This window comes from Magallana gigas, chromosome 4 (genome assembly GCF_963853765.1).
Source record: "Magallana gigas chromosome 4, xbMagGiga1.1, whole genome shotgun sequence".
NCBI classification, from domain to species: domain Eukaryota; kingdom Metazoa; phylum Mollusca; class Bivalvia; order Ostreida; family Ostreidae; genus Magallana; species Magallana gigas.
Window position 1 is genome coordinate 33,349,280 of NC_088856.1, and position 26,775 is coordinate 33,376,054.

General features: G+C 33.5%; 1 protein-coding gene and 1 long non-coding RNA gene across 9 annotated transcripts in view; one reads left to right on the plus strand and one right to left on the minus strand.

Moving 5' to 3' along the window:
• LOC105342164 (plexin-B) overlaps positions 1-26,775 on the plus strand; it is a 288,820-nt gene that overhangs the window by 215,132 nt on the left and 46,913 nt on the right. For all 7 annotated transcript variants that reach the window (XM_034449323.2, XM_066082177.1, XM_034449322.2 and 4 more), the window contains 3 exons: positions 6,298-6,471; positions 10,000-10,240; positions 19,436-19,578. In XM_034449323.2, the coding sequence (XP_034305214.2) occupies positions 6,298-6,471; positions 10,000-10,240; positions 19,436-19,578 (558 nt within the window). The remainder of the gene's footprint in view (positions 1-6,297; positions 6,472-9,999; positions 10,241-19,435; positions 19,579-26,775) is intronic.
• Positions 2,802-26,650, minus strand: LOC136274697 (uncharacterized). 2 transcript variants are annotated; one of them, XR_010713120.1, is made up of 3 exons: positions 26,532-26,650; positions 3,632-4,401; positions 2,802-2,999 (listed from the first exon to the last, which is right to left on the minus strand). It is a non-coding gene; the product is annotated as an uncharacterized lncRNA (long non-coding RNA). The 2 variants fall into 2 exon arrangements; XR_010713121.1 differs by lacking the exon at positions 26,532-26,650 and adding an exon at positions 9,843-9,955.

Here is a 26,775-nt window from a genome sequence, read left to right on the forward strand (position 1 = left end):
AGGGGTAGGGTGGGGCCACAATGGGGGGGTCGAATTTTTACATAAGAATATATAGAGTAAATCTTTAAAAATCTTCTTCTCAGAAACTAATTAGCCAGGAAAGCTGAAACTTGTGTGGAAGCATCTAAGGTAATGTAGATTCAAAGTTGTGAAAATCATGACCCCCGGGGATAGGGTGGGGCCACAATGGGAGGTCGAAGTTTTACATAGGAATATATAGAGAAAATCTTTAAAAATCTTCATCTCAGAAACGAATCAGCCAGGAAAGCTGAAACTTGTGTGGAAGCCTCCTCAGGTAGTGTAGATTCAAAGTTGTGAAAATCATGATCCCTGGGTGTAGGGTGGGGCCACAATAGGGTGTTGTGTTAAAGTTTTACATAGGAATATATAGAGTAAATCTTTAAAAATCTTCTTCTCAGAAACTAATCAGCCAGATGATTCTTTATAATTGTTAAGACTTTGGCGTCAGGACAATTCTTCGGCCTCACAAGAAGGTTCAGAGTTTAATGTAGCTTTATATCCCATATATAAACAATTGTTCAGGATCTTTTTGAGAACTGCAATACTCAACATGTGATATGACTATAAAATCATCCTGTTGGAAAAGGGACTAATGATTATAAACATAAGAATATCCAGGGGGAAAAAATGGATTTTATTTATACAGGATCTACATGTCATGTATTATTGTACATTGTCCAGATTGTTTGTATTATGACTCCATTAAGCTGATTTTATCATACCTATTGTTCCTCAAGTGAGCGATTTGGCCCATGGGCCTCTTGTTTACTCTTGCTATCTTGAAGTGGCTGTGTATATCCAAGCATTTCATAATTAATACCTACTTTTTCATTTAAATGGCTGTCTAGGCATTAGACACAGGACCCATGGGTTGCTTATTCAGGCGACAATTGTTCCTCCAAGTTGATTATTGTTTGATGATTGACCATACCAATACCTAATCTATAATCAACACTGACTGTTTTATGATAATTTGGAGATGCAGTGAAAATGAGAAATTAATTTGGACAAAAAGATAATTTTGAGCCATGTCAAAACTGTAGAAATTATGCTTATCAGCATCATTGTAATTATAATGATTATTACTGAACAAGTTCTTACAGCAGGTGAAGGACCTGTACATTGGGAACAATGGGTGATTTACGACATGTCGTCTCGCACTTAAGTAGTACTGAGCAATTTGGACATAGTATGATGCATAAAATAAATAATTATTATGACTATTTAGTTTTTGAGGCACATCGCTATCAGCTATGTAGCCTCATTGCTGTAAGCTCACTTCACTGGAAATATATAGAGAAAAATCTTATTATAAAAAAAACATTTTCCTAGAAAAGGTTCAACTTTAGTAAAAGCAACCTAAGATAGTGTAGATTCAAATTTGTCAAGATCATATTTTTCAGGATTAGGGTGGGGCCATTTGGGAGTCCAATTTTACAATGGTTTAAGTTATATGCAATTATTTTGACATATTGTTGGTTCTTTAAAATTGTTAAGACTTTGGCCCCTGGACAATTCTATGGCCTTACAAGTTTGATGTAGGTTTAAATCACATTTGGTTTAGATTTACTTGAGAACTGTAATGCCCAGTATGTGAAAGACCTTAAAATCATTCTGTGACAAGAAGGGCTCAATGATAAACGAAATACAAGTGACACTCGATGGCTCGAATAAGATCTCTCGAAGTTCTTGATCTCTCGAATTGAAATCACGGTCCCGATTTTTTTCTCTATATAACTAAGCAAAGGACTATGTGCTGTATTATGCATTTTTTGCCCCAAAAATCAAAGTTTTATAAAGAGCTTTAAAAATTAGGTGAAAGATACTGTATAATTGGTTTTCAATGATTTTTGGGATTTGATCCTGAAATAGGTATATTTATTTTTTGCAATTTTAATTTTTGTGATTTCACTTTGACACTAAAGTCTATTTTTATTGAATTTTATTACTAGACATTTAAACAATAAAGTCTATTTTATTTTTTATTGAACACACCAAAGCAGTTTAAAATATTACATGTCATAAAAATATTCACATTTAAATACACAAAACACATTACGGTTTTTTAAAAATGGTTAAAAATATTAAAATACATTTCAGAAAAATTTCATTAAAATATTTCCATTAAAATACATTAAACACATTAAAACTATAACACAATCACAGTGTTAAATCACATTCACAATCTGTTGGAGAGTAGCTTTTGAATTACGATTTTCTGCACACTTCAGCAATGCCTAGTTTTTCGAACCCCTTAATCACCATCTCTGGTTGGCTTCTTATGTCTTTGTAAGTTTCTACCAGCCATTTAGCACCAAGCGGTTTTAGAATAGATAGAGGGAGGTCAACAGGTCAGTGTTTCTATGTCGACACCCTTGTCAAGTTGCTGTGAAATACAGGATGCATACTATCGCTGAAAGCGCTGTTTCATTTTGTCTTTCACGACTTTTTGAATGGAAAGATCCATGGGCTGTAACTTGTCCGTCGTGCTTGGTGGTATTTACACAATTTCAATATTCTTCATTTTCAAATCATCCACGAACCCTCTTGACTTCTGTGCTCAGAAAACATCGAAAATACACAGTGACTTTTGAGTGTTAGGTACAGTAAAACACGGTTATAGCGAACACGCTTATAATGAATTGACGCTTACAGCGAAGTGATTTTCATTCCCCGAGACTATATTACATGCTGTAAACTTCACGGATAAAACGAATAACGCTTATAACGAAGCAAAAGCCCCCCCTGGAGCTTCGTTATAACCATGTTTTACTGTACTAGCCCAAGCTTTTTCTTGGTTTTATCCATGTGAGGTACTAGAACTCGCGATGTGTATTCCATCTGTGTGTCTGTATTGGCCCAATGATTAGGACTATGAGATATGTTTCAAGCCAGTGGAAAATCATACTCAGGATGACAAGCAGAAGTTTTCCCCTGGTATATGACTTGTGGAGCTAGAAAATCCCCACTCAATGTGCCTAAAATGATTAAAAATTAATTAGAAGATATCAGTACAGTTAATTATGCCCCCCTTCGAAGAAGGGAGGGCATATTGCTTTGCTGCTGTCTGTCGGTCGGTCTGTCGGTCGGAGCAATATTCGACAGAGTTATGGCCCTTGGACGTAGAAAAATTCCAGTTATTTGTAGTTTCCACTCATTTTCTTCGCAGAGGATGAACATAGTGAAATGAAATTTGGTATACAAGTTTATCATGATAATATCTAGGTCAAGTTTGATATTGTGTACGATCGAGCAATTTTCAACAGAGTTATGGCCCTTGGACGTAGAAAAATTCCAGTTATTTGCAGTTTCCGCCCATTTTCGTCGCAGAGGATGAACATATTGGAATGAAATTTGGTATACAGATTTATCTAAATAATATCTAGGTCAAGTTTGATTTTAGGTATGATAGCGCAATTTTTGACAGAGTTATGGCCCTTGGACGTAGAAAAATTCCAGTTATTTGCAGTTTATATGTTCATTTTCTTTGTGGATGTTTCCAAGGGAGGGGGGCATAAGTGTTTTACAAACATCTCTTGTTTTGCTCTGGGTTTTTTTCCTTAATTGATACTACAAGCAAAATAATAAGATTGATAATTATCTACATTACCTGCAAAAACAATGGTGACTTGTCTTTTGTCATCAAGACCAATTATGGGGACTCGCTGGGTGCCCTACACCTCCATTGTCCATGAGCTGACAGGTACATAATTGATACCGGTATGGTCCCTGGAGTTGTATATTAACTGGGGAGGAATGTCATGTTTTTTCACCACACTGTTTATACTTTGTAAAAACTCGTCTTTAATTTCAGAAAATTTGTCATAAGAACTGAATTTTTGCAGTGCAACTGTCCCTTTGCTTAACCATATTCATCCTAAACAACACTGACTTGGCCCAGCTTTTTTTCAACGTAATCGGTCCGATATTACAAGATAGGAGCTGCTCGTCATGGGCACGGACAATGCCCTCCTCAAGCCAATGCAGATTGCTGTGTTAATAACTGCCCCCGATTTCCTTAATGAACGAATGTAAGTTTGCACGATGGAGTCCAGTTCATTACCGAGTAAAACTTTTTACCCAGCTTGCACGGATTCAATTCAGAAATTTTCACAGTTCTCGCCATCTGAAAAATTAAGTTTACGTTTTCGAGATTTGAGCTCCGTGTTGTATTTATCACGTAAATTTCTTACAGTACATTCACGTAATCCTGGAAACTTTGTCTTAAAACGTTTAATGGTTGACGAAGGTCCATGTACACTGGCGTTATAGTGTCATATATCAGCTCTCTTGCTCGGTGAAAAAGTCATGTACTTTCCTCTCAGAGTTTTTGGTGCATCAAGAACATCGGCCACTTTCTCAGTACAGTCAGTAATTTTTCTAGGCGACATTAATATTTTTATGGGAACATTTTACTATTTTTTGCGATTGAATTTTTTGCGATTAAGACTTTATCGCAGAATTTCGCAAAAAATAGCACCCCCCAGAAAAATCCAGTTGTACCATATTGAACATAAGGGTGTCAAAGGTTATCACCATAGTGACGTCATAATGTAGAAATGTGTCATTAAGATTGCCTTATTTTGATAAATTGATGTTTAGTAGCAAAATATGGGTGTTTTCCGATGGTTTTTCAACTGGGAAACATCAAGCGCAGGCTTGCTCAAGTACCATTCTTTAGTATAATCTGTTAAATTATCTGAAGAAAACCATATGTTAAAATCGTACTTGAGCAGACCTGCGCTCTATACTTCCAAATGCAAAATATAAAGCAAAAATGAAAATATTTTCATTTGTTTGCAAATTTGCGGGAATTTGGTCTTTTAGGTGACTTCATAGATAAACAGCAAATGAGCAATGATGAATAAAATCAAGATTAAAGGGATGGGCATCCTCTGTACGATGATTTATGAAGATTTTATTTTTATTTGATAGTGTTTAAAAATTGGTTGAAATCGGGGGCAGATACTTGCACATAGTCCTAAAATAAAATTACTCTTGATCTCTCGAACTCCGATCTCTCAAAGTAACACCTGGGTCCCGTTATATATATTTCATTGTTTATCACTCTTGATAACTCGAAGTAGTTGTTGGAGTGTACACACGCGACCAATCAAGCGTGTAATTATAGCTCCGAGTGGACCTTACCTGAATGGTCAAGTGAACTCCTGAGGGCAAGCATGGTAGTGTTAATTGGTTGATTATGTAATTGACCCTACCCCTTGCTTCCTTCAAAGGGTTAGATAGGTAATTTGAAACTGATCTACTAATTTTCTTAAACTTTTGAAAATTACGGTATATTAAAAAACTCTTTAAATCACTCTTAAAATATTCTGTATTTAAGAAAACATAATATACCTTAAAGTTTTTTAACGTGAAAAAACCCACTTAATAAGCACTCAACTGTATTGTTTGAATTAAAGTAATGACGATGAAATACGAATGAAATCATGTTAGATTATCCTTCCATGTTATAAATATAAATATCCAGCTACTATAATTTTAGAACCAAAATGACCGGAACAAAAATTTCCGGATTTTTTTAAACTTTCGATCTCTCGAACTCTTGATCTCTCAACGTTTAATCATGGTCCCCTGAAGTTTGAGTTATCGAGATTCACCTGTATCCAGGAAAAATGATTTTTTTAAATACAGGATTTGTTATTCTACATTGTCCAGATATTTATGCCTCCCTTCGAAGATGGGAGGGCATATTGCTTTGTCTGTCGATCGATCCACAGTTTCATTTTCTTCGCAGAGGATGCACATATTGCACAGATATTTCCAAGGGAGGGGGCATAAGTGTTTTACAAACATCTCTTGTTTGTATATGACTTCATAAAGCTGCTTTTATGATGTCTATTGTTGCTCAAGTGAGCAATGTGGCCCACGGGCCTCTTGTTGAAGTTTTTAAATAAACAAATAGACTTGTTAATAGTATAGTAATAATTGGCTAGCCGAAATCACTGAAATGTGATACATGTACAATGATTTTTATATAAATGCCAGATGGTGTCAATATATATAGTTTAAAGGTTGAATATTAAAAATCTGAAGCATGAGAAAAGAGTTAAGAAGGCAGGGGACCATATTTGTATTTTGTTGAAATGTCCTTGGGGAGGGAGATTCTATCTGGACCCTTGGAAAGGGGGTGGAGGTTGTTTTAAATAAAACATATATAGTTTCAATATTCTACCTGTATATGGTGATTCTCAAAATGATTTTTACAAATAATATATATATTATTCAAAACAATTTTTTTCTACTCTGTTTTAGGGAATGTATATGAACTTAGCAGCCACTGAGAATGAAGTTCGAGTGTTTGTAGGTCAAAGCCTGTGTAATGTGACCAGCTTAACACCTGTTGAAATATACTGTATACCACCTAGCAAACAACCTGATGTACGGGATGATGGGAATCAGCATTCAGATGGAATACCCAGAGTTTTTGTATGTGTGCATAAATAGATTCTATAAACAAATTATGGTCAAATTCTACTTATCCGAGACAAATAATCATGTAATATATCTGATCACAATTGTCTGCACACATCAGGTTTCAACAGATTCCGGTGGTTTTTTAAAACTTTTTACTATGTATATGTTCACTATTTCCAGAACCTTTGGGCCAATTTCATTCATCAAAGCATCCTTCGGAACCTCAAAATGCCCCTTACCTCATAGTATTCTAAGGATGATTCCTTATTCATACTTGTATCTATTTATATTTACATTTTCCAGTGTCTTTGCCTGTGATAACACTACGTATCGATTTTGTACTATATAATCCATAATACAAATGACGCCAAATCGAGGCGCCAGCAGAGTTTGCTTATTAATATTTAAATATATAATCGTACGATGGCTTAAAATTATATAAATAGAAGTAATAAGGAATCATTTTTTGAATATTATGAGATGATAATTTCGGTCGGGGTGTGATCAAATCTATCATAAAGCCCTTCGGGCTTTATTGGATTTGATCACACCCCGACCGAAATTATCACCTCATAATATTTAAAGAATGATTCTTTATTCCTTATAAATTCCAGCAACAGGATGATGAAATATTTAATCAAAGTACTGAAGAACTGATGGGAGTTGATTTTGTCGATGTTTATTTATTTTAAAATCACTGATGTGTTACTTTGCATGACAAGTACATGTAGTTTCTAATTTGAATTACGCACCCACATTTTTATATTATGGATTTCTCGACTTTTTCAACAAGAATGTCGAGAAACCCCCATATGAATCATGTTAAATAATATTTAAAGATAAAATTAATTCAATCAAACTATGTATCGGTAATAGAAATATTTCTCGAAAATTGCATGGATCCAAGCAATATTGAACTCTAGTCTCGTTCAACCAAACGCTCAGCTGACACCGTAAATCTCCGACAAGGATTTATGGAGACGGCCAAGCGTCGAGTTGAATAAGACCATATTGAACTCTGGTGTAGGAATACATACGACTACAAAATATATTTAAATTGTTCGTACCATTTTAAATCTGACTATTTTCAAGGTATTCATAAATAAGTTTCCTTGAAAAACAATGCTTTAGAATACATTACATCGAATTTATCAAATTGAATTATTTTCATGTTGACCATATTGAACTCTGGTGTAGGAATACATACGACTACAAAATATATTTAAATTGTTCGTACCATTTTAAATCTGACTATTTTCAAGGTATTCATAAATAAGTTTCCTTGAAAAACAATGCTTTAGAATACATTACATCGAATTATGTCTCCCCTTTCAAAGGGGAGACATATTGTTTTTGTCGACTTTCTTTTTCTTCTTCTTCTTATTCTTCTTATTCTTCTTATTCTTATTCTTCTTCATCCAAATTTGTCCAAGCCGTAACTTAAATACCTTTTGACATTAAGACTTCAAACTTGGAACATAGGTAGATGGTATTGAGAAGGAGTGCACGCCACCAAAATGTTTGACCTTGACCTATTTTCTTTTTCAAGGTCAAGCGTTTTATAAAAAATAGAGTTTGGACTATAACACAAGATTCCTTAAACATACAAACTTTTAACTTGTATCATAGATAGATGGTATATAGTCCAGTTGAACCTTACCAAAATTTTTGACCTTGACCTTAAAATTTTATTTCAAGGTCAAATCAGAAAAAACTTCATTGTTCACCTCTTAAATATTCTTTGACAGAAGGACTTCAAACTTTACACAAAGAACAATTATAATACACTGACGTGTACTATTGATAAATATTTGACCTTGACCTTGTTTTACTCAAGGTCAACTTGAGAAAAAAATAATTAAGTTTTGTCTGGGTGGTAACTTATATACCTTTTGACATTAAGACTTCAAACTTGGAACATAGGTAGATGGTATTGAGAAGAAGTGCACGCCATCAAAATTTTTGACCTTGACCTATTATCTTCTTCAAGGTCAAGCGTTTTATAAAAAATATAGTCCGGACCATAACACAAGACTCCTTAATCATACAATCTTTTAACTTGTATCATACATAGATGGTATATAGTCCATTTCAACCTTACCAAAATTTTTGACCTTGACCTAAAATTTTATTTCAAGGTCAAATTAGAAAAAACTTCATTGTTCACCTCCTAAATATTCTTTGACAGAAGGACTTCAAACTTTACACAAAGAACAATTATAGTACACTAAGGTGTACTATTGATAAATATTTGACCTTGACCTTGTTTTACTCAAGGTCAACTTGAGAAAAAATAATTAAATTTTGTCTGGGTGGTAACTTAGATACCTTTTGACATTAAGACTTCAAACTTGGAACGTAGGTAGATGGTATTGAGAAGAAGTGCACGCCATCAAAATTTTTGACCTTGACCTATTCTTCAAGGTCAAGCGTTTTATAAAAAATATAGTCCGGACCATAACACAAGACTCCTTAATCATACAATCTTTTAACTTGTATCATACACAGATGGTAGTTAGTCCAGTTTAACCTTACCAAAATTTTTGACCTTGACCTAAAAAATTTATTTCAAGGTCAAATTAGAAAAAACTTCATTGTTCACCTCCTAAATATTCTTTGACAGAAGAAGTTCAAACTTTACACAAAGAACAATTATAATACACTGAGGTGTACTATTGATTAATATTTGAACTTGACCTTGTTTTACTCAAGGTCAAATTAAGAAAAAATAATTAAATTTTGTCTGGGTGGTAACTTGGATACCTTTTGACATTAAGGCTTCAAACTTGGAACATAGGTAGATGGTATTGAGAAGGAGTGCACGCCTCCATAATTTTTGACCTTGACCAATCTTGTGTCTCAAGTTAATTCATTTTCTAAACTGTATCATATATGGATGATATCTAACATATAGCTGACTTCATTCTTTTTCACTTTTTAAATTTGCCCCATATTACAATCCTTGGGGAGAAGGGGAGACATGTGTTTTTTTGTATAAAAAAACAATACCCACTAGTTTATCAATTATTTTCAAGAACCAAGTCTTGTCAGCAGCAATGATTTGTGCTGAGGTCCAAACACTGTTTCACTTTCGGTTTGTCTGAGTAACTGCATAGGAGAGTTGATTAAAATGAACTCCCAAAAATGATTGACATTTTTATAATATTTTTATTACCTATAGTTATGCAGACCCCTGTTGTATGTCATTTGTGTCATTGATAAACTGTATTAAACTATGTGTTACAAATTTGATTTGTTGTGTTATCACAGAAAACTTGGTAAATGTAAATGCAACTGTATAGGAATTTGAAAACAAGCATTTATTTTACGCATTTAGTTTCTTTGTATAATTATTTCTCTTTTTGAAAAGGTAAAAATCATACTTAATCACATATTTGTTCCATTTTTCAAATCAGCTTTTAGGGAAAACTGTAAAAAAAAAAAAAAAAGTAATAAAAACAAAACAATACCCTAGTTTTATAATTGGATGTCTTAAATTTTAGACAGTGATTTTCAATAGAAATGTTCGTTTTTGATTAGGTTGTGTATGGTAACCTGGAGAAAGTGGTGGGCTACCTGAAGTACAAGGAGACAGGGGAAGTAAATCTGATAGACTACCTTATCCCTTCTCTCATGGGTTTTGCTGCAGTTATTGTGGTCATTATATTATTGGTTTGTTTGAGGTATCGTAAACAACAGAAGAATGCTGAGCGTGAATACAAAGCCATACAATTACAGCTGGATAATTTGGAGAGTACTGTCAGAAATGAATGTAAACAAGGTAAGAGACCTAGAAAGTGAGAAAAACAAAAAAGTTGTCAAATATTCATATACCTTTAAATTTTTTTCTCAATTAGTTATTGAACATACCAGAACTTATCCAACTAAATTTTTGTCAGCATACCAGGTTAATTTCTTGAGAATAAGTGTATTTGCAACTCTCTGAGTTGGATTGATAATACCATTGGGGTTCATTGTATCATTCATGTTTTAGATACCTCAGTTAAAGAAGAAGGTACAGTTTCTTTTAATATTTGCCCTAAAATTCAAAAGTGGTTCAAATCTCATGAAAATACACATACATTGTATGCTATCTTGAACATGTATGTATATAAAATACCAAGTTATACACTTTTATCTTGATTCAAAAAATAATTATGACTTTAACATTTTGGCAAATTTCTAAGATTAAGTCAAAAATGATGAAAAATGGCACATTTTCTCATAGTTTTTTGAAGAGGAAAATGTGTCCGTAGCCGTCGCCCACAACAAAATTAATATATTTTATGTGTCATAACATGATAAAGTTATAATGTGAGTTTCATCGTGGGCGACAGCTGCGGACATAGTTTTCTATTCAAAAAACTACTGAGGAATTGGTGTCTTCTGCTCAGTTTTATGAAAATTACGGGAAAATGAAATGTTTGTGACGTCACAATTACCCATGTGAAAGTCTTATCAGTAAACTATTTATAGATTCTTAGTTTATGAATATCATTGTGTAGATAAATGTTACATTTCCATTTTTTGTGATATTTTTAAAAATTACTCTTAAACAGGGCAAAATATGACTGAAACTGTACCTAGTTATACCCCCGCTCCGAAGGAGAGGGGGTATACTGTTTTACCCTTGTGTGTCTGTCTGTCCGTCCGTCTGTCCGTCCGTCTGTCTGTCTGTCTGTCCGTCTGTCTGTCCGTCCGTAACAAAAATTTCTGTCGCATTTATCTCAGCAACTATTTATCGAAGATGCTTGAAATTTTAACACAGTGTTTGTTAAGTCATGCCATATCGTGGGATATATTTTTGTACCAATCGGACGTCAACTTCCTGTTAAATGACGACTTTGCTTATTTTTTAACCAAAATTTTCAAACAAATTTTCGTCAAAGATTTCTCAGCAACTGTTTATCGCAGTTGCTTGAAATTTTTACACAGTATTTGTATAGGCATGCCATATCGTGGGATATATTTTTGTACCAATCAGACGTCAACTTCCTGTTAAATGACGACTTTGTTTATTATTAGCAAACATTTTCAAACAAATTTCTGTCAAAGATTTCTCAGCAACTGTTTATCGCAGATGCTTGAAATTTTTACACAGTATTTGTATAGGCATGCCATATCGTGGGATGTATTTTTGTACCAATCAGACGTCAACTTCCTGTCAAATGACGACTTTGTTAATTTTTTGCCAAAATTTTCAAACAAAATTCTGTCAAAGAATTCTCAGCAACTATTTATCGCAGATGCTTGAAATTTTAGCACATTATTTGTTTAGGCATGCCATATTGTGGGATATATTTTTGTATCAATCGGATGTCAACTTCCTGTTAAACGACGACTTTGTTTATTTTTAGCCAACATTTTCAAACAAATTTTCGTCAAAGATTTAATTCTCAGCAGCTATATATCGCAGATGCTTGAAATTTGAACACACTATTTGTTTTGGCATGCCATATTGTGGGATATATTTTTGTATCAATCGGACGTCAACTTCCTGTTAAATAATGACTTTGTTTTTTTTAGCCAAAATTTTCAAACAAATTTTCCTCAAAGATTTCTCAGCAGCTATTTATCGCAGATGCTTGAAATTTTAACACACTATTTGTTTAGGCATGCCATATTGTGGAATATATTTCTGTACCAATCGGATGCCAGCTTTCTGTTAAATGTCGACTTTGCTTATTTTGCATATTCACATCAGAGCGGGGGTATCACTAGTGAGCATTGGCTCACAGATATCTTGTTCTTTATCAGGCCATATTGGAACCAAACTGGCAGTGATGATGCATTTTTGTATTCTGAGTGTATTTTTAGGGCTTTTCGACTTTCGATTTTTTAAAAGGTGTAGATATATTGAATCAATTATTCAACAGTTATACAGCCAACCTTTCAAACTATGGAATGTAAGGTCTAGGACTTCCTGTTCTGGTACTTCTGAAACCTTCAGGGTCAATTCTAAAAATTAAAGAAAATGCAATATTTTGTTTATTTTTTAAGTTTGAACATTCAAATTTTAGAATAAGATGAATCTTGTCTAGTTGTGTTGACTATTATTTTATCGTTTTTAGCTCACCTGAGCTGAAAGCTCTCAAGAACTACTGGGCCAATTTCAACTAAACTTGGCACAAATCATCCTTAGGCAAAGGGGATTCAAAGTTGTGAAAATTAAGGGCCACACCCGTTTTCAAGGGGAGATAATTAGAAATTAATGTAAAATTTCGAGAATTTTTCAAAAATCTTCTTCTCAAGAACCAGAAAGCCAGAAAGCTGAAACTTGTGTGGAAGCATCCTCAGGTAGTGTAGATTCAAAGTTGTGAAAATCATGACCCCTGGATGTAGGGTGGGGCCACAATGGGGGCTCGAAGTTTTACATAGGAATTTATATATAGAGTAAATCTTTAAAAATCTTCTTCTCAGAAACTAATCAGCCAGGAAAGCTGAAACTTGTGTGGAAGAATCCTCAGGTAGTGTTGATTCAAAGTTGTGAAACTCATGATCCCTGGATGTAGGGTGGGGCCACAATGGGGGCTCGAAGTTTTACATAGGAATTTATATATAGAGTAAATCTTTAAAGATCTTCTTCGCAGAAACTAATCAGCCAGGAAAGCTGAAACTTGTGTGGAAGCATCCTCAGGTAGTGTAGATTCAAAGTTGTGAAAATCATGATCCCTGGGGGTAGGATGGGGCCACAATTGGGGGGTTGAAGTTTTACATAGGAATATATAAAGTTTATATTTAAAAATCTTCTTCTCAGAAACTTATCAGTCAGGAAAGCTGAAACTTATGTGGAAGTATCCTCAGGTAGTGTAGATTCCAAGTTGTGAAAATCATGATCCCTGGGGGTAGGGTGAGGCCACATGGGGGGAGGGGTGTTAAAGTTTTACATAGGAATATATAGAGTAAATCTTTAAAAATCTTCTTCTCAGAAACTAATCAGCCAGATGATTCTTTATAATTGTTAAGACTTTGGCGTAAGGACAATTCTTCGGCCTCACAAGAAGGTTCATTAAGCTGATTTTATCATACCTATTGTTCCTCAGGTGAGCGATGTGTCCCATGGGCCTCTTGTTGAGATATAAAGCCCAAAACTTTAGAAAAATGGGAATGAAAAAACAAAAAAATTCAAATGACCTTTAAAATTTTATATGATGCCTGAACATTATTAGGATAGAAGTTATTAACATACATTCCGAGTTTCAATAAAATATGTTAACTACTTCTGGTTTTATAGGTCGATGAAACTTGTCTATGGGAGTTTCAATGTTAAACAAAAATCATGCGTCATTCGTTTTCTTAAAAAGTTTTCAATTAAATGTTACAATATTTCATCTATATAATGACACACACAGTCCGCAGACCTGAGAAAGTTTTGGGTAATGTAGACAATTTAAAAAAATAAGGGATCTGCAGGGGCCAACGTTCAAAACAGCTTTTTAGCTGTAACTTTTTTATTTTTTGTCTGATTTTTAAAACTTTTCGGATTAAACTTTGTTAAGAATAGAAAGTACAATTTAAAAAGTATGGTCCGAGGGGCCACTTTTTTTTTACTCCTTATAGGGGTTACAAGGCTCTAAAGATCACAACTTTTGTAAAATTCAAAAATTTGTTTTTTAAGAGTTACATTATGTATTCCGCTTTGCCTATAAAACTTACAAAACTTACTCCTAGGATAATAAGTCTTGGGTCTGAAAAATAAGTAATTACTTTTATATTATAAATATTCTTAACAAAATCGAGGTGATCGGCCAGGTGAGACAGGTATACCGCGTTCCCATCACGGTAAACTCATCATCTACCTGTCCCCGCGACGGTAAAATTATCGATGGAAAAGTATCGTATACAAGCGGGAGTTATCTCCCTGAATGACAAATAAATTGCATGACTGTTTATTTATATTTAATGACGATATTTAACCAGATTTTGACAGAGATTAAAATCGAAATACTTGAAGTCTTTTTTACTATTTTTTTTATTTAATAGATATTAAATAGATTATTAAAGTATTTAATTTAATACTTGTGCAGCAATTACAAATAAAATATTTTCAATTCCATTATCTTATTTTAAGAAGGTCGTTAAAATAAAAATTATCATGAAATGATTTTAATTGTCAATAAAATTATAAATTTGTACGCAGTGTGATTGTGTTTTCTTAACAATTAATTGGTCCGCCTACATTTGTATTGTTTGTTGTTGAAGTCCGTGCGTGTCAACTAATGATGTGCAAGTGACTAAAAATTAGGGCTTTCTATAATTAGCAACCCGGTATTTTCAGCACGTTCGGTTAATTTCTTACAGGGTCTTCTACGTGTAAAGAAAATATTTTGTTTATTAACGTTTTAGCGATTTTGTGCTGCGTTACTTTAAGTATGGCTCGTCGTTTGTCATTGCGCGAGGATTCCCACTTCCAGTGCGTTACGTTTGCGACGACAATCTTCAAGTGCGAAGCCGTGTGTTCTTCAAGACTACAGAAGTACTGCTCCGATGCATTCTAACTATCTACAGCTTCAAATCGTGTCGAATACGCCCCATCGTAATGCGAAAAATCAAATTAACGTGTATCTCTCTGAACTGAATTATAACAAATAGAGAGTAAGGAGCCATAGAGATACCCATAGTTACATAAAATTATGTAATCGAAAGATATTGTGGGTATCCCTTGCCATGTTATCGTGATGGTTACCAGCTACCCGCCGTGACAGAGGTTAGCGTTCGCTCGCGACCGAGCCCCCCTCTCTCTCTCTCTGTCTCTCTCTCTATAAACAGAATAACTAGATAATTTTTTTTGATAACGAAATGTTGTTAAACCGTATTCTTATGTTCTTACACATTTCAAACGAATTAAGAATATGTTTTGAAAGTTTTGCTGTTGATATTTCATGCCGATAAAAAAGCATTTAAACATTTCAGTAAATGTATTGATATCATTTTATGTGAGCATGTCATCTTATTGAATATAAAGCTACTACACATATGCAAACCCGTTTTCGTAACCTTACCCCACTCCCCGTCCCTATCTCAAAGTTTTATGACTGTCAAAGTTAACTTTATTTGACTTCAGTCCCAATTGTTTTACACAAAGGTGTGAAATCATCGCACTGACAGGAAATCACTCTACGCTTGAACGCCCAGAATACACAGGAATGAGGCAGGTAGATAATCTGTGTAACGATTGACCAAGAAGAATTCTAAATGCATATCAAACAATTTTACTAATAGATATATTAAATAATTGATTCATTTTACCGCTAAACGTGTTTTAAGATGGTCCTTCCCACAAAAAAACCTCCATTATAAACTAAACGAGAGAAAAAAAACCCACAACGAATTAAACTTTCCAAACAAAGTATATCAAGCATCACGAACATTGTAAAAAACCTAACTGTTAGACATACTTCTTATTTTCTTTATTAAAAATACAACTTATAGTCATGGAGGGAACACGTGGTAGAGCTTGCAGGCTGATTTGATTGACAGGTGCAGCACGTGGACTCAAATCTGAAACTGCATGATGGATTCAACCACAGTGTACCATATTCTATTATGAATACTAATTTTATGAATATTTAGTATTGGATATTAGTATATTTCACATAAGTGTACGTTAAATTACGCCTAAACGCCCCCCCCCCTCCCTCTCTTTCTCTCTCTCTCCTCTTCTGTAAGGACGAAGCCGTAAGCGATTTAGACTTTTTCTTTTGTCGTGAATAGGTGTGAAAACCCTCAAGGGCATGTCGTTTTCTACCCTGAGTTTGTTGATCAACACATGTTTACACAGAAAATGATCGTGACTTAAACTTTATATGTATACACCAGAACGGATACTGACATAACACGTTATGATTCAATGTGCTTTAACGCAGCACCAACTTTATATATAAATGATAAATTTATTATTGAATGGAAAAATTGATTAGTTGATTCCCGACATTTGTTTAAAACATACACATGTATTAACAGTTTACGGCACTATGCGTGTCAACTGCATTGATACAAGTTCATCTAATGAAAATATTTAATTTTAAGATTGTTATAAAAACAGGATTAACAACTAATAGAAATAATAACTAAAATAAGTACGTCAAATACAATGATATGTGTTCTTGTTTACGCATCACAAAATTTAACAGCGTAATAATCATGTTATGTTGTAATTCGAATGTAGTTTCTAATTTCATGAAATTCTATATCATAAATATAATTTATTAATTTTATATTACATGTAATATGAATCACACTTTATTTACAATGCAGTTGTTATGCTTAAATCTGAAGTCGCATATTTGATGTGGATTTACGCGACCCACATTGCCTGTAATGTACAGTACAGGTAAAGTAACAACAACAAGCAGCAGCAGGAATAACGGTAAATCACACCGTTGCGATGTCATCACGGTCGCAATCCATACCACTGTCAAAAACCGCGATGGTGTATCGCGGGAACGATAAAAATACCATGACGGTAACACGGGCCAATACGGGATCAGCGTTGCCTGTACTGTATATCTACTTATACAATTCTGGAGTTTTCTTTCTTTTGACATTGCATTACTTATAAGTTCTTATTTAGGAGAGGGTTATACTATTTGGAAAAAAATATGATTTTTCCTAACATGTTAAATTAAATAAGGGTAAATGGAATGTCGAAAAGCCCTTACTTTTTGTTGGAGACAAAAAAGTTGCAGTTTAATTTGTGATTGTTAATAAAGACCATGTCAATCGTAAAAGGTATCCGTTGACAGGAAGGACGTATTCATTGACATAAAGTAAGTGCTGCAGTTGTGTCCTCTTAAATTGTGATTTTTAGCCAACCTGAGCCATAGGCTAAAGCGTTGATTCAAGTTTGGCCAAATCATGATCCCCAAGGGTAATGTGTGGCCTTAATGGGAGGGGGGTTGATTTTTACATAGGAATAAACAGAGAAAAATCGTTAAAATTTTTATTCTTAATAATTAAACAATAAAAGAGTTTAACTTAAGAATATGCTGAGAAAAAATCTGAAAATCAAGATATATTCTACTAAGTTGTCTAGGTATTTTGCATTTGATACTCTAAAGACAGTCTGAAGCTTTTGTTGGCTATTATTGCTCAGGTGAGTAATGTGGCCCCAGGCCTCCTGGTTAATTTACTAAACACAGCAGTCCCTTGTAAATACATTAAATTCCTTTGCCTTCACAATATTTTGATAGCTCAAGAGGATAAGTAAGTGCAACTTTATCCACTAAAGGGTGACAAGGCTATTTATTAAGTCTCACAACATTCTCGGGTTCCAACTTTTAATTTACTTAATTACAAGTGACCATTTAAGGCATGATTGCCTCTTTTTCTCAAAAGTTTATAATTTTTGGCCCCTGAAGCTAGGATATAGATATAGTAGAACTCTTTTTGTACAAACACGGATATAGCAAATTCTTGGATATAGCGAAGTTTTTTAAGTCCCTGGTAAAATTTTTATCAAATCTTTGCCAAATTTTACGGTTATAACGAATTTGGTTATACCGCGGTAATGAATTTACGGATATAGTGAACTGATTTTGAGTCCCATAGAGATGAATAATAACAAAATTTAACACTTTTGTAATGAATTTCTTTACAAATTAAAAAAAATCGCACTACCATTTAACATAATAGTTTGAATGAATTTATTTTCATATAAAATTTTCAATTCACAATCCGATTATTAAAGGTATCAAAGTAATGTATTTTTATTTAAGCCTCAATAAGCAAAAATTATAGTCTGGTGAATTGAAACATGTTTATAGTGTATTTGCGATAGTTATTATTACAAATTTGTTAAACGGATATAACAAATTACGGATATAACAGAGTAAATCTATTGGTCCCTAGGACTTTGCTATAACCGAGTTTTGCTGTAATCCTAGATTCCTCCGACTCTTGCATACCCCCCCCCCCCCCTTTAATGAATTGATGTTTGCAAACATCAAATAAAAAAAGAATGGGCAGCAGTAAGATATAAAGTGTAGGGTTTTTTACTTCAAAATAAAGCTTAGAATTGTAGCAGGTCAATGCCTTATAGGTTTTTATCAGTACTTTGCGTTGTGTTTATTTTAGTTTTGAGACTGAGTTTGACCTCTACATTAAGAATTAAACTTTACTTAATTATAAATAAAGTATGAAAACGACTTTACTCTCAATATAGATAAACCAGATATAATAAATCAAACTGAAAATAAATGAAAAACCAAGATTAACAACCCTTTATAAATCTATTATAACAAAATAGGAACAAACAAGTCTAAATCAAGTACTTAAAATCCCCCAACCCTAAAACCTAACTTTAACAGGGACCTCAAATAGACAGATGAGACTGGGACTCAGGAGAAATATAGCTAGCGAAACCAGCTGTATCCCTCCCTCTATCTGGAGAGAAGTAGCAAGCGAAACCGGCCGTCTCCCTTGTCAAATAAGGACTTACATGAGTTTATATATGGAAAAGAGAACAAAGACAACTGTCATTTAAGTTATTAGCTATCGTATAAAGTGGGCGTTACCAAAGTAATAGAATTAATCACATCAGGATCGGAATACTCATAATAATAAATATAAACGAAATCCCGATCTACCACAGACATGATACTCTTTGATTGGTCCATCTATGGGCAATGGTACTCAAATGACCATTAAGGCCTAAGGGCCTCTTGTTTTATCTAATAATATATTTAATTAATATTTGTGGTAGTGGTTCAATTTTTGTGCATTGATATTTGGGATATCTCGCCCATGAATTTATATCTTTAATAAAATAAGAATCGCATTTGATTTTCATGATCACTTCTAGAGATTTCATGAAATTGCATCACAATAAACCTGGGAAAATTTGACACTACACAAAAAAATGTGAATGATTTCATAGTAAATGCCTAGTTAAATTTGCAAAATGAATGGTAAGGTAATAGTAAAAACAAAATATTAATAGCCAAACATTTTGCTATAATATATTTTTTGGTTGTAGCCTTTGCTGAGCTGCAAACAGATATGACCGACCTGACAACAGATCTTGAGAGCAGCAGGAAGCCATACCATGACTATGATGAGTATACCTTCAGGATACTGTTCCCTGGGATGTTTGATCACATCATACTGCAGCCTCCACAGGTACTGACCATTTCTAATTTCCACTGAAGTAGATAGACACTAACTTTCTTTCAATACCAACACAAGGGTTCCTTAAACATTTTGAAAGTTTTAAGGGGCAGGAAACTATAGATATCTTGTACAATTAATCAATTAACATTTACAAAGATTGTAGGTCATATTTATTTTCATTAAAAGCCTGGAACAATGAAAAAATCAAGAAATATTGATTGCTTAATTTAAATTTTCCACTGCTATGAGAGCTGCCATTGATCTTTGACGTCACACCATCCATTCTGGTTTGTTTTATCAGTATAGCAACAGTATTAACAAATCATGGTATTCACTCTAAATTACATATTTTCAAAAATATGAAATTACTTGACTTTCTAAGTAGGATCTAATGCATTTGAGAACACACCAAGAAATGTAATAATGTTAAATGCATTAAACACAATTAATTGTAAAGAATTCCCTGGTCTGCAAGTCTTTTAGGATTAGACATCTTGAATGAAATGAAGTTTTCAGAGTTTGACAAAAATTTCACACTTATTTGATTTGAGTTTTGAAGCTCTACCAGCCAAAGTCAGAGCTAGCAAAGCAACTTGTTTACATGATTACATGTTTAAACCAATAATTTTGTTATCACCCAAGTTTTTAATGATTTTGAGCAAAATGGCTACATCCCAAGACTCCCGATATCTTGGTTTTTGAGTCCTCATATTGAAAAATTGCTCTTATATGGGTTACAAATCGTAAGTAGTTCTGTACTGTGTGTTATTGTTGTACAGAACCATCAACAACCATACCATAGGTTCCAGAGGAGAATGAATTGGACTAACTGACTGTGTGTGTACTACACCAGCTAACCCACTTTCTTTAGGCACTCTTGTAAGCTACTCCTAGTCTCCATAGTGGCAGCTTCTTTTGAAAGAGAATTTGTTTCTGTGGATTTCCCAAAATTTCTCATGCAGCTAAATATAAGGATTTGTTTGCTGTTAGGGAATGGATTAAACCTATTGGTGATGTTAACAGATCAAGCAGGGATACGATGGAAGAAAAACTGAATTGTGAATCAAAGAGGATTCCAAGACTGACTTTGCCAAACTGATGCAATCAGTACAACATTTCTATTTGTTCTTTTCTTATGTTTGATAAACATTTGCTTATCTTAGTGAATGGAGGTAAAAATGTAACCTTTCATTTCTTTCTAGGAGTGATAAAATGTGTTTATTCCTTTCGCCTTTTGGTCTATTTCCAACTTGTATATTGAGGTAGTTGATGGTTTAAAAGAGAGACAAACAGGTCATCTTTGCACCCCCCCCCCAAAGGTTCATGATCTGACTGAAAACCTGTTGATTTAACATCCAATCCTCTGAATTTTGCTGATTCCTTGACTCCAGTGTGCTCTCCTTTGAATTTGCAATTACTGAATTTGACACCAATTTGTTTTACTAGTTGATTTAGCAAATTTGATTTTGTTCTCCCCATTCTGTTTATGTAAGCTACGACTGTTACATTGTCTTTTTATCAAAATTTTAATATTTCTTTTAAATTTTGCAAATGACTGAAGAGCTAAAAAAGTGGCTAAAAGTTCTTTTACATTTATGTGATAAGACTTCTCTAGTCAGGACCAGTACCCTCCCTGGCTTAGTGTTTCCCATGTGGCCCCCATTGCTATACCTGAAGTATCTGATGCAAGAATCATTGATGGGTTTTGAACCGATGATTGATTAATCCGCCATCATAATTTTTTACCTCTCCAGATATGGGAATCTTTGCTTTGTAGTGCTTGTTTTTTAGTAAACCTTTAATTTGTATAATTTGCATAAAGCAACTGAGTGTGTAATTGTGCTTTAATGACAGTTTGTATTGTTGACACTATTTCTTTATCAGTGGAGACATTTTTTTTACAGATTTTCTTTCTTCTTTCAGTATGTTTGCATTTGTTTTAATTTTTTAGCTCACCTGAGCTGAAAGCTTAAGTGAGCTATTCTGATCACATTTTGTCTGTCATCCGTCTGTCCATCTGTCTGTCCGTCTGTCTGTAAACTTTTTACATTTTGAACTTCTTCTCTAAAACCGCTTATCCAATTTCAACCAAATTTGGCACAAAGAATCCTTATGGGAGGGCGAATATAAATTGCAAAATAAAAGTCCGATCTGTATTCAAAGCGGAGAAAACCTTGAAACTGTAGAAAAAGGGGGGTGCATTTTTAAAAATCTTCTTCTCAAGAAATACTGAGTCCAATTCAACGTACTTAGCATAAAAAATCCTTATGGGAAGGAAAATATAAATTGCAAAAATTAAGGAATAATTCTGTTTCAAATCTGAGTTATTACGAAAATAATAATAAAGGAAAGGCGTGTTTCAATCAGTTTAATAGCTTCGAGTTCGGCATCCGGTAAAATGGGTAGGCAAGACTTGGCCTGGGCAAAACAAAAGATTAGCAGTTATTAATCTGCCAATCTTATTAAAATTTCAGGATATTTGATGGACCTGTATATTTGTATTCGCTGTAAATATTGCTGCAAAATAATGCGTATTTGGAATTGACAGTTGCCGATCTGCCCCGGCTTTTATTTTGCCACGGCCCGGGTTTGCATACCCATTTTACCAATACTCGTATTCCATACTTCTAAAACGAGGTTCTTTGTTTAAAGCAGCCATGACAATATACGAATCAAAGTACTGAAGTACTGTTGGGAGTTGATTTTATCTATTATTATTCATTTTAAAATCAATGATATGTTACTTCGCTTGGCAAGTAGTTTATGAACTGTATTTGAATTATTCACATTTTTGTAATATGAATTCTTGGACTTTTCCGACGAGAATTGTGAGAAAAAAACATGTTTGAATCGTGTTGTGTAATGATTAAAGATAGAATTGATTCCATCAAACTATGTATAAGTAATCGAAATATTCAAAACATTGTATGGATCCAAGCAATAATGAACTCTATTCTCATCAACCAGATGCTCGGCTGTACACCAGGTCACGTGATAGCTTGATGACGCGACCTCTAAATATAGAATGACTCTCTGCCTGTCGGAGATTTACGGAGACAGCCGATGGTTGAACACTCTGGCGTATGAATACATACGACTGCAAAAAATATCTAAATTGTTCGTACTATTTAACATCTGACTATTTTCAAGGTATTCATAAATTAGTTTCTTAAAATCCAATGCTTCAAGATACATTACATCGAATTTATCGATTATTTTCAAGAACTAAATCTTGTCAGCGGTGATAATTTGTGCTTAGGTCTAAACGCTGTTTCACTTTCGGTTTGCCAGAGTGACTGCATAGGAGAGTTGATTAAAAATCAACTCCCAAAAAGGGTTGATCTGACTATGATGAATTTGCTTGTTGTGCAACAGTTCGCGTATGAAGGGGAAATTTTGAAACATGCAAAATATATTGGTGCCGATTTAGTGAAGTAAATTGAGGCTAAATATTTCAATGCATTGACAGTTTTCACACATGGTGTTAGCTTGTTCTGATTTTCGTTTCGTTTTCATTATTTATGCTTTGTAACCTGGGAACTATCGTCTGTATTTCGTGATTCTTACGTATCAAATCAAACAGAGACTTCGGTAAATCAAACAGTTAACTGTTTACCTGTGCAAATTAAGCAAAATCTGATGTATATTGATAGCAAGAAGCACTCAACATGATCAGTTTGATGTAAAAAAAAAATTTAAATAATTTAAAAAGTACTGCATTTTTAAAACATATAGAATATTTTGAATCTGTACACCATAATTTCATCATTATAGACTGTCAACAAATTTAATTTTGAAATAAATTTTGGGAAAGCCGTTCGTAAACTCCTTGTCTAGTTTTATATTTTTAACGTAATTATTAAATGTTAATGTATTTTCTTCTTCAGAATACTGAGTAGGGCTCTAAAAGAGCATTAACACGTATACAAAGAAAGAGTTGTATTAAAATAATTTAATGCGACTGAAAAACATTGAATGCCATCATAACTTGCTATTGAGGTCGCATTATAACGTAACCTTGTTTATAAATCAAGCCGTCTTCCTAGCTACTATTATGCAACATCAATAGATCGAGGTCAGTTCATGGAGCATCTTCTTATGATTTAGGTCAGTTCATCGAGGTCAACTGCATTACTGAATGAAACTTTCGATCGAAATTCTTACACGTGAGACAAAATGTGCATTCTTGAATTAACAGGTCGAACTGTATTTTATGTATGTTTGCATATCTTAAGGTAAATGAATTGAAATAAAACTGAGTAAAATGTTATATAAATACTAAACCAAACTTCAAGTTTTTATAAGAACTACTTATGCAAGCGGAATGTGTGCGCACATGGAAGCATTTGTCGGATGCCACATATGGACACAATAGTGATCGACCGAAGTCGATCACAAAAAGTACTGAAATACAATTTATTCAGAAACCAACTTTAACAACTTATTGTATTGTAAACTTAACATTTTTTCGTCATTATAAAAAGTACTCCTATTGTACATGTGATCCTTTACTGTGTTTGTGTACGTTTGTATAAACTGATTTTGAACCTCAAATACCAGTGAACTGGTCTTGAGTGAATAAAAGAATTGAAAATCTTCGGCCATCCTTTTTTCCATTTTAAATGCTGAATAGGAAATACCAAGTTAAAAATCTTAAGCTGAATGTAATAAACTCAGGTGAACAAAATATGACTCAAACCTAGGCGAACTGTGAGCTCTGTATCTTGCTTATAATTCTACGATTGACGCTGAAATTTTGGTTGAACATTAGAAATTCTATATGAATTAGATTATGTTAAATACTTGTACAAACAAAATAAAAGAATGATATTCTGTATATACCTACTCTCTGGGGCCCCCTCTTTACACAATAAATAATGTGAAATCTACATCAATTATGATAGTTTTTCAGACACGAGTAAATAGAAACGACATCTTTAAAACAGTTTCCATAGTTCTGACACATTTCTGTTGCGGGGATAAAGTAATTATTGCTATTCCTAAGAAAATATCACAGCGGAAAATTATCCTTGTTTGTACGCGAGGTAAATAACAGTCATTTAATTATAATGGAGAAGACAAATTAAATTTTTGAATGTTTTTAATTTGAGGAATTGAGCTCATTGAGGTACAATTTTCTTTTTCACATCTATACATGTAGGATTTTTTAAATAAAAAACAATAACTATTATATTTCTTTTTAAAATATAATAACTAGTAAGTAGTTGATGAAAAAAATGTACCTATATGCTCTCATATATTTTGATCGCTTTACAAAGGGGGGGGGGGCAGAACGAAAAAATAGGGAATTGGAAGTTAACAAGTTAACAGTGTACCCCTACCAAATGTTTAGTTTTATATCTTGCATAGGATTTTCTTATTCTGGTAAAAAATAGTATTTCATGAAGGTACAATGTCAAAGATTACGTGTATGCAAAAATAAGTGTAAAATTTGAATATTTTACAATATTTATTTTTTGTTATTCTACCGAGGGACCATATGGCACAATATTTTTTGAACGCCCATTGTTGCTCAGGTGAGCGATATGGCCCCATGGGCCTCTTGTTGAATATGGATTTGAATAATATCTTTGAAGTCTAGGTCCAATAATTCAGAATCTCTTTTTGCATAGAGGCTTTTGTAAAAAGTTTTAACTTCAATAAGAATTTCTGCCTGGTCATAGATCATATACCACTTCCTTCTAATTCTAATTTTTTGATAGTTTTATTAATATAATTACGATTTTCCAAGTTACAAAAATATCTGGTAGGCTTTTCTCCTTCCTCAACCCATCTAGCTTTACCTCTGATCATATGCCCTATCATCTTTTCTTTCCTAATGTTTTCTAGTAATAATCTCTTTTCTTCAACTGCATGTAAATTGATATTTTTCTCACACTCTAATTTATCTATTTCTTCAAGTAATGACTTTTCTTTATTTTCTCTTTCCTTTTTCTTAAAAGTGGAATATGATATAGTAATACCCCTAATTTCCATGAGTAGAACATCTAGAAATGAACTATCATCTATATCCTCAGTGTCTCTTACCAGATATTGTTGGCAAATGTTTGGTATTGTTTCTTTTACCTTTTGTACATAATTCATGTCTGAAAGTAGACTGTTGTTAAATTTCCACAATCCACGCCCCCTTTTAAAGGTATTGAATTTTAATTCTGTAGTAACAATGGAGTACTGGTCTGATTTATAACCAGGTTTAATCGAGTAAGATTCCACAGAATTTGATAGACTTTCAGATATCAAAATATAGTCTAAACACCCTTGTTTTAAAGGGTTTTTTTAACGCCAAGTATATACCCTTTTATCGGCCCCCGTTTCAAATTCTAAAATAATCCAACATATGTAAGTCATCAATAACTTCTAATATTTTTTCCCTTGCTTTTGGGATATTAACTGAATTGTAATTCATTGTATCCATAACAGGATTCAGTGCAAGATTAAAATCTCCTGCAAGTATATAATAATCGTTGTCTAATTCTAAAAATGTGTCCCGTACATACTCGTAAAACTCAGGACTCCGTGTTCGGACCATAAATGTTCATAAGAGTAACCCTATTATCTTCTATAGTTAGATCCAATGCAATTAAGTTTCCCTTCATCTCTTTTTATTTCATGAACTTTATATTCAAAATTGTTGTGAAAAAAAATAGAGACGTACCTCTTGCATTTGATCTATATGAATTAAAAAAAACATCTATAACCCCACACTGCTTCAACAAGTGGTTCAATTTCGGGAATAAAGTGTGTATCTTGAAAACATATAATAGAGTAGCCTTTTAATTCATAGAAATTTAGAACATCTTGGCGTTTTGATACATGTAGCCAACCCTTGGCAGTTAACGGTAGCTATTTTAATTGAGTCAACCATTATCAAAAGTGAACAGAAAAATATAAACCATAGTGAAATGATCAAAATATTGAAAACAATCTACGCAGCCACTTACCAATACTAGATGCATACAAAAAACATGTAATTTAATTGTAAAGGACAAACATCCTCTCTCACTCTTGCATTACTTCCACGCATGTTAACAAACAACACAAAACATTGAACCCGAATGTCGTTGAATCCCGATCCCGAGGTCAAAACCTTACAGTTACTCCGCGTTCAAAACTGAAAAGTTAGCATGGTTAGCGCCGGTGCTTAAGTTTCTCACTGACATTATCTAGGATGTCGAATTTATGTCT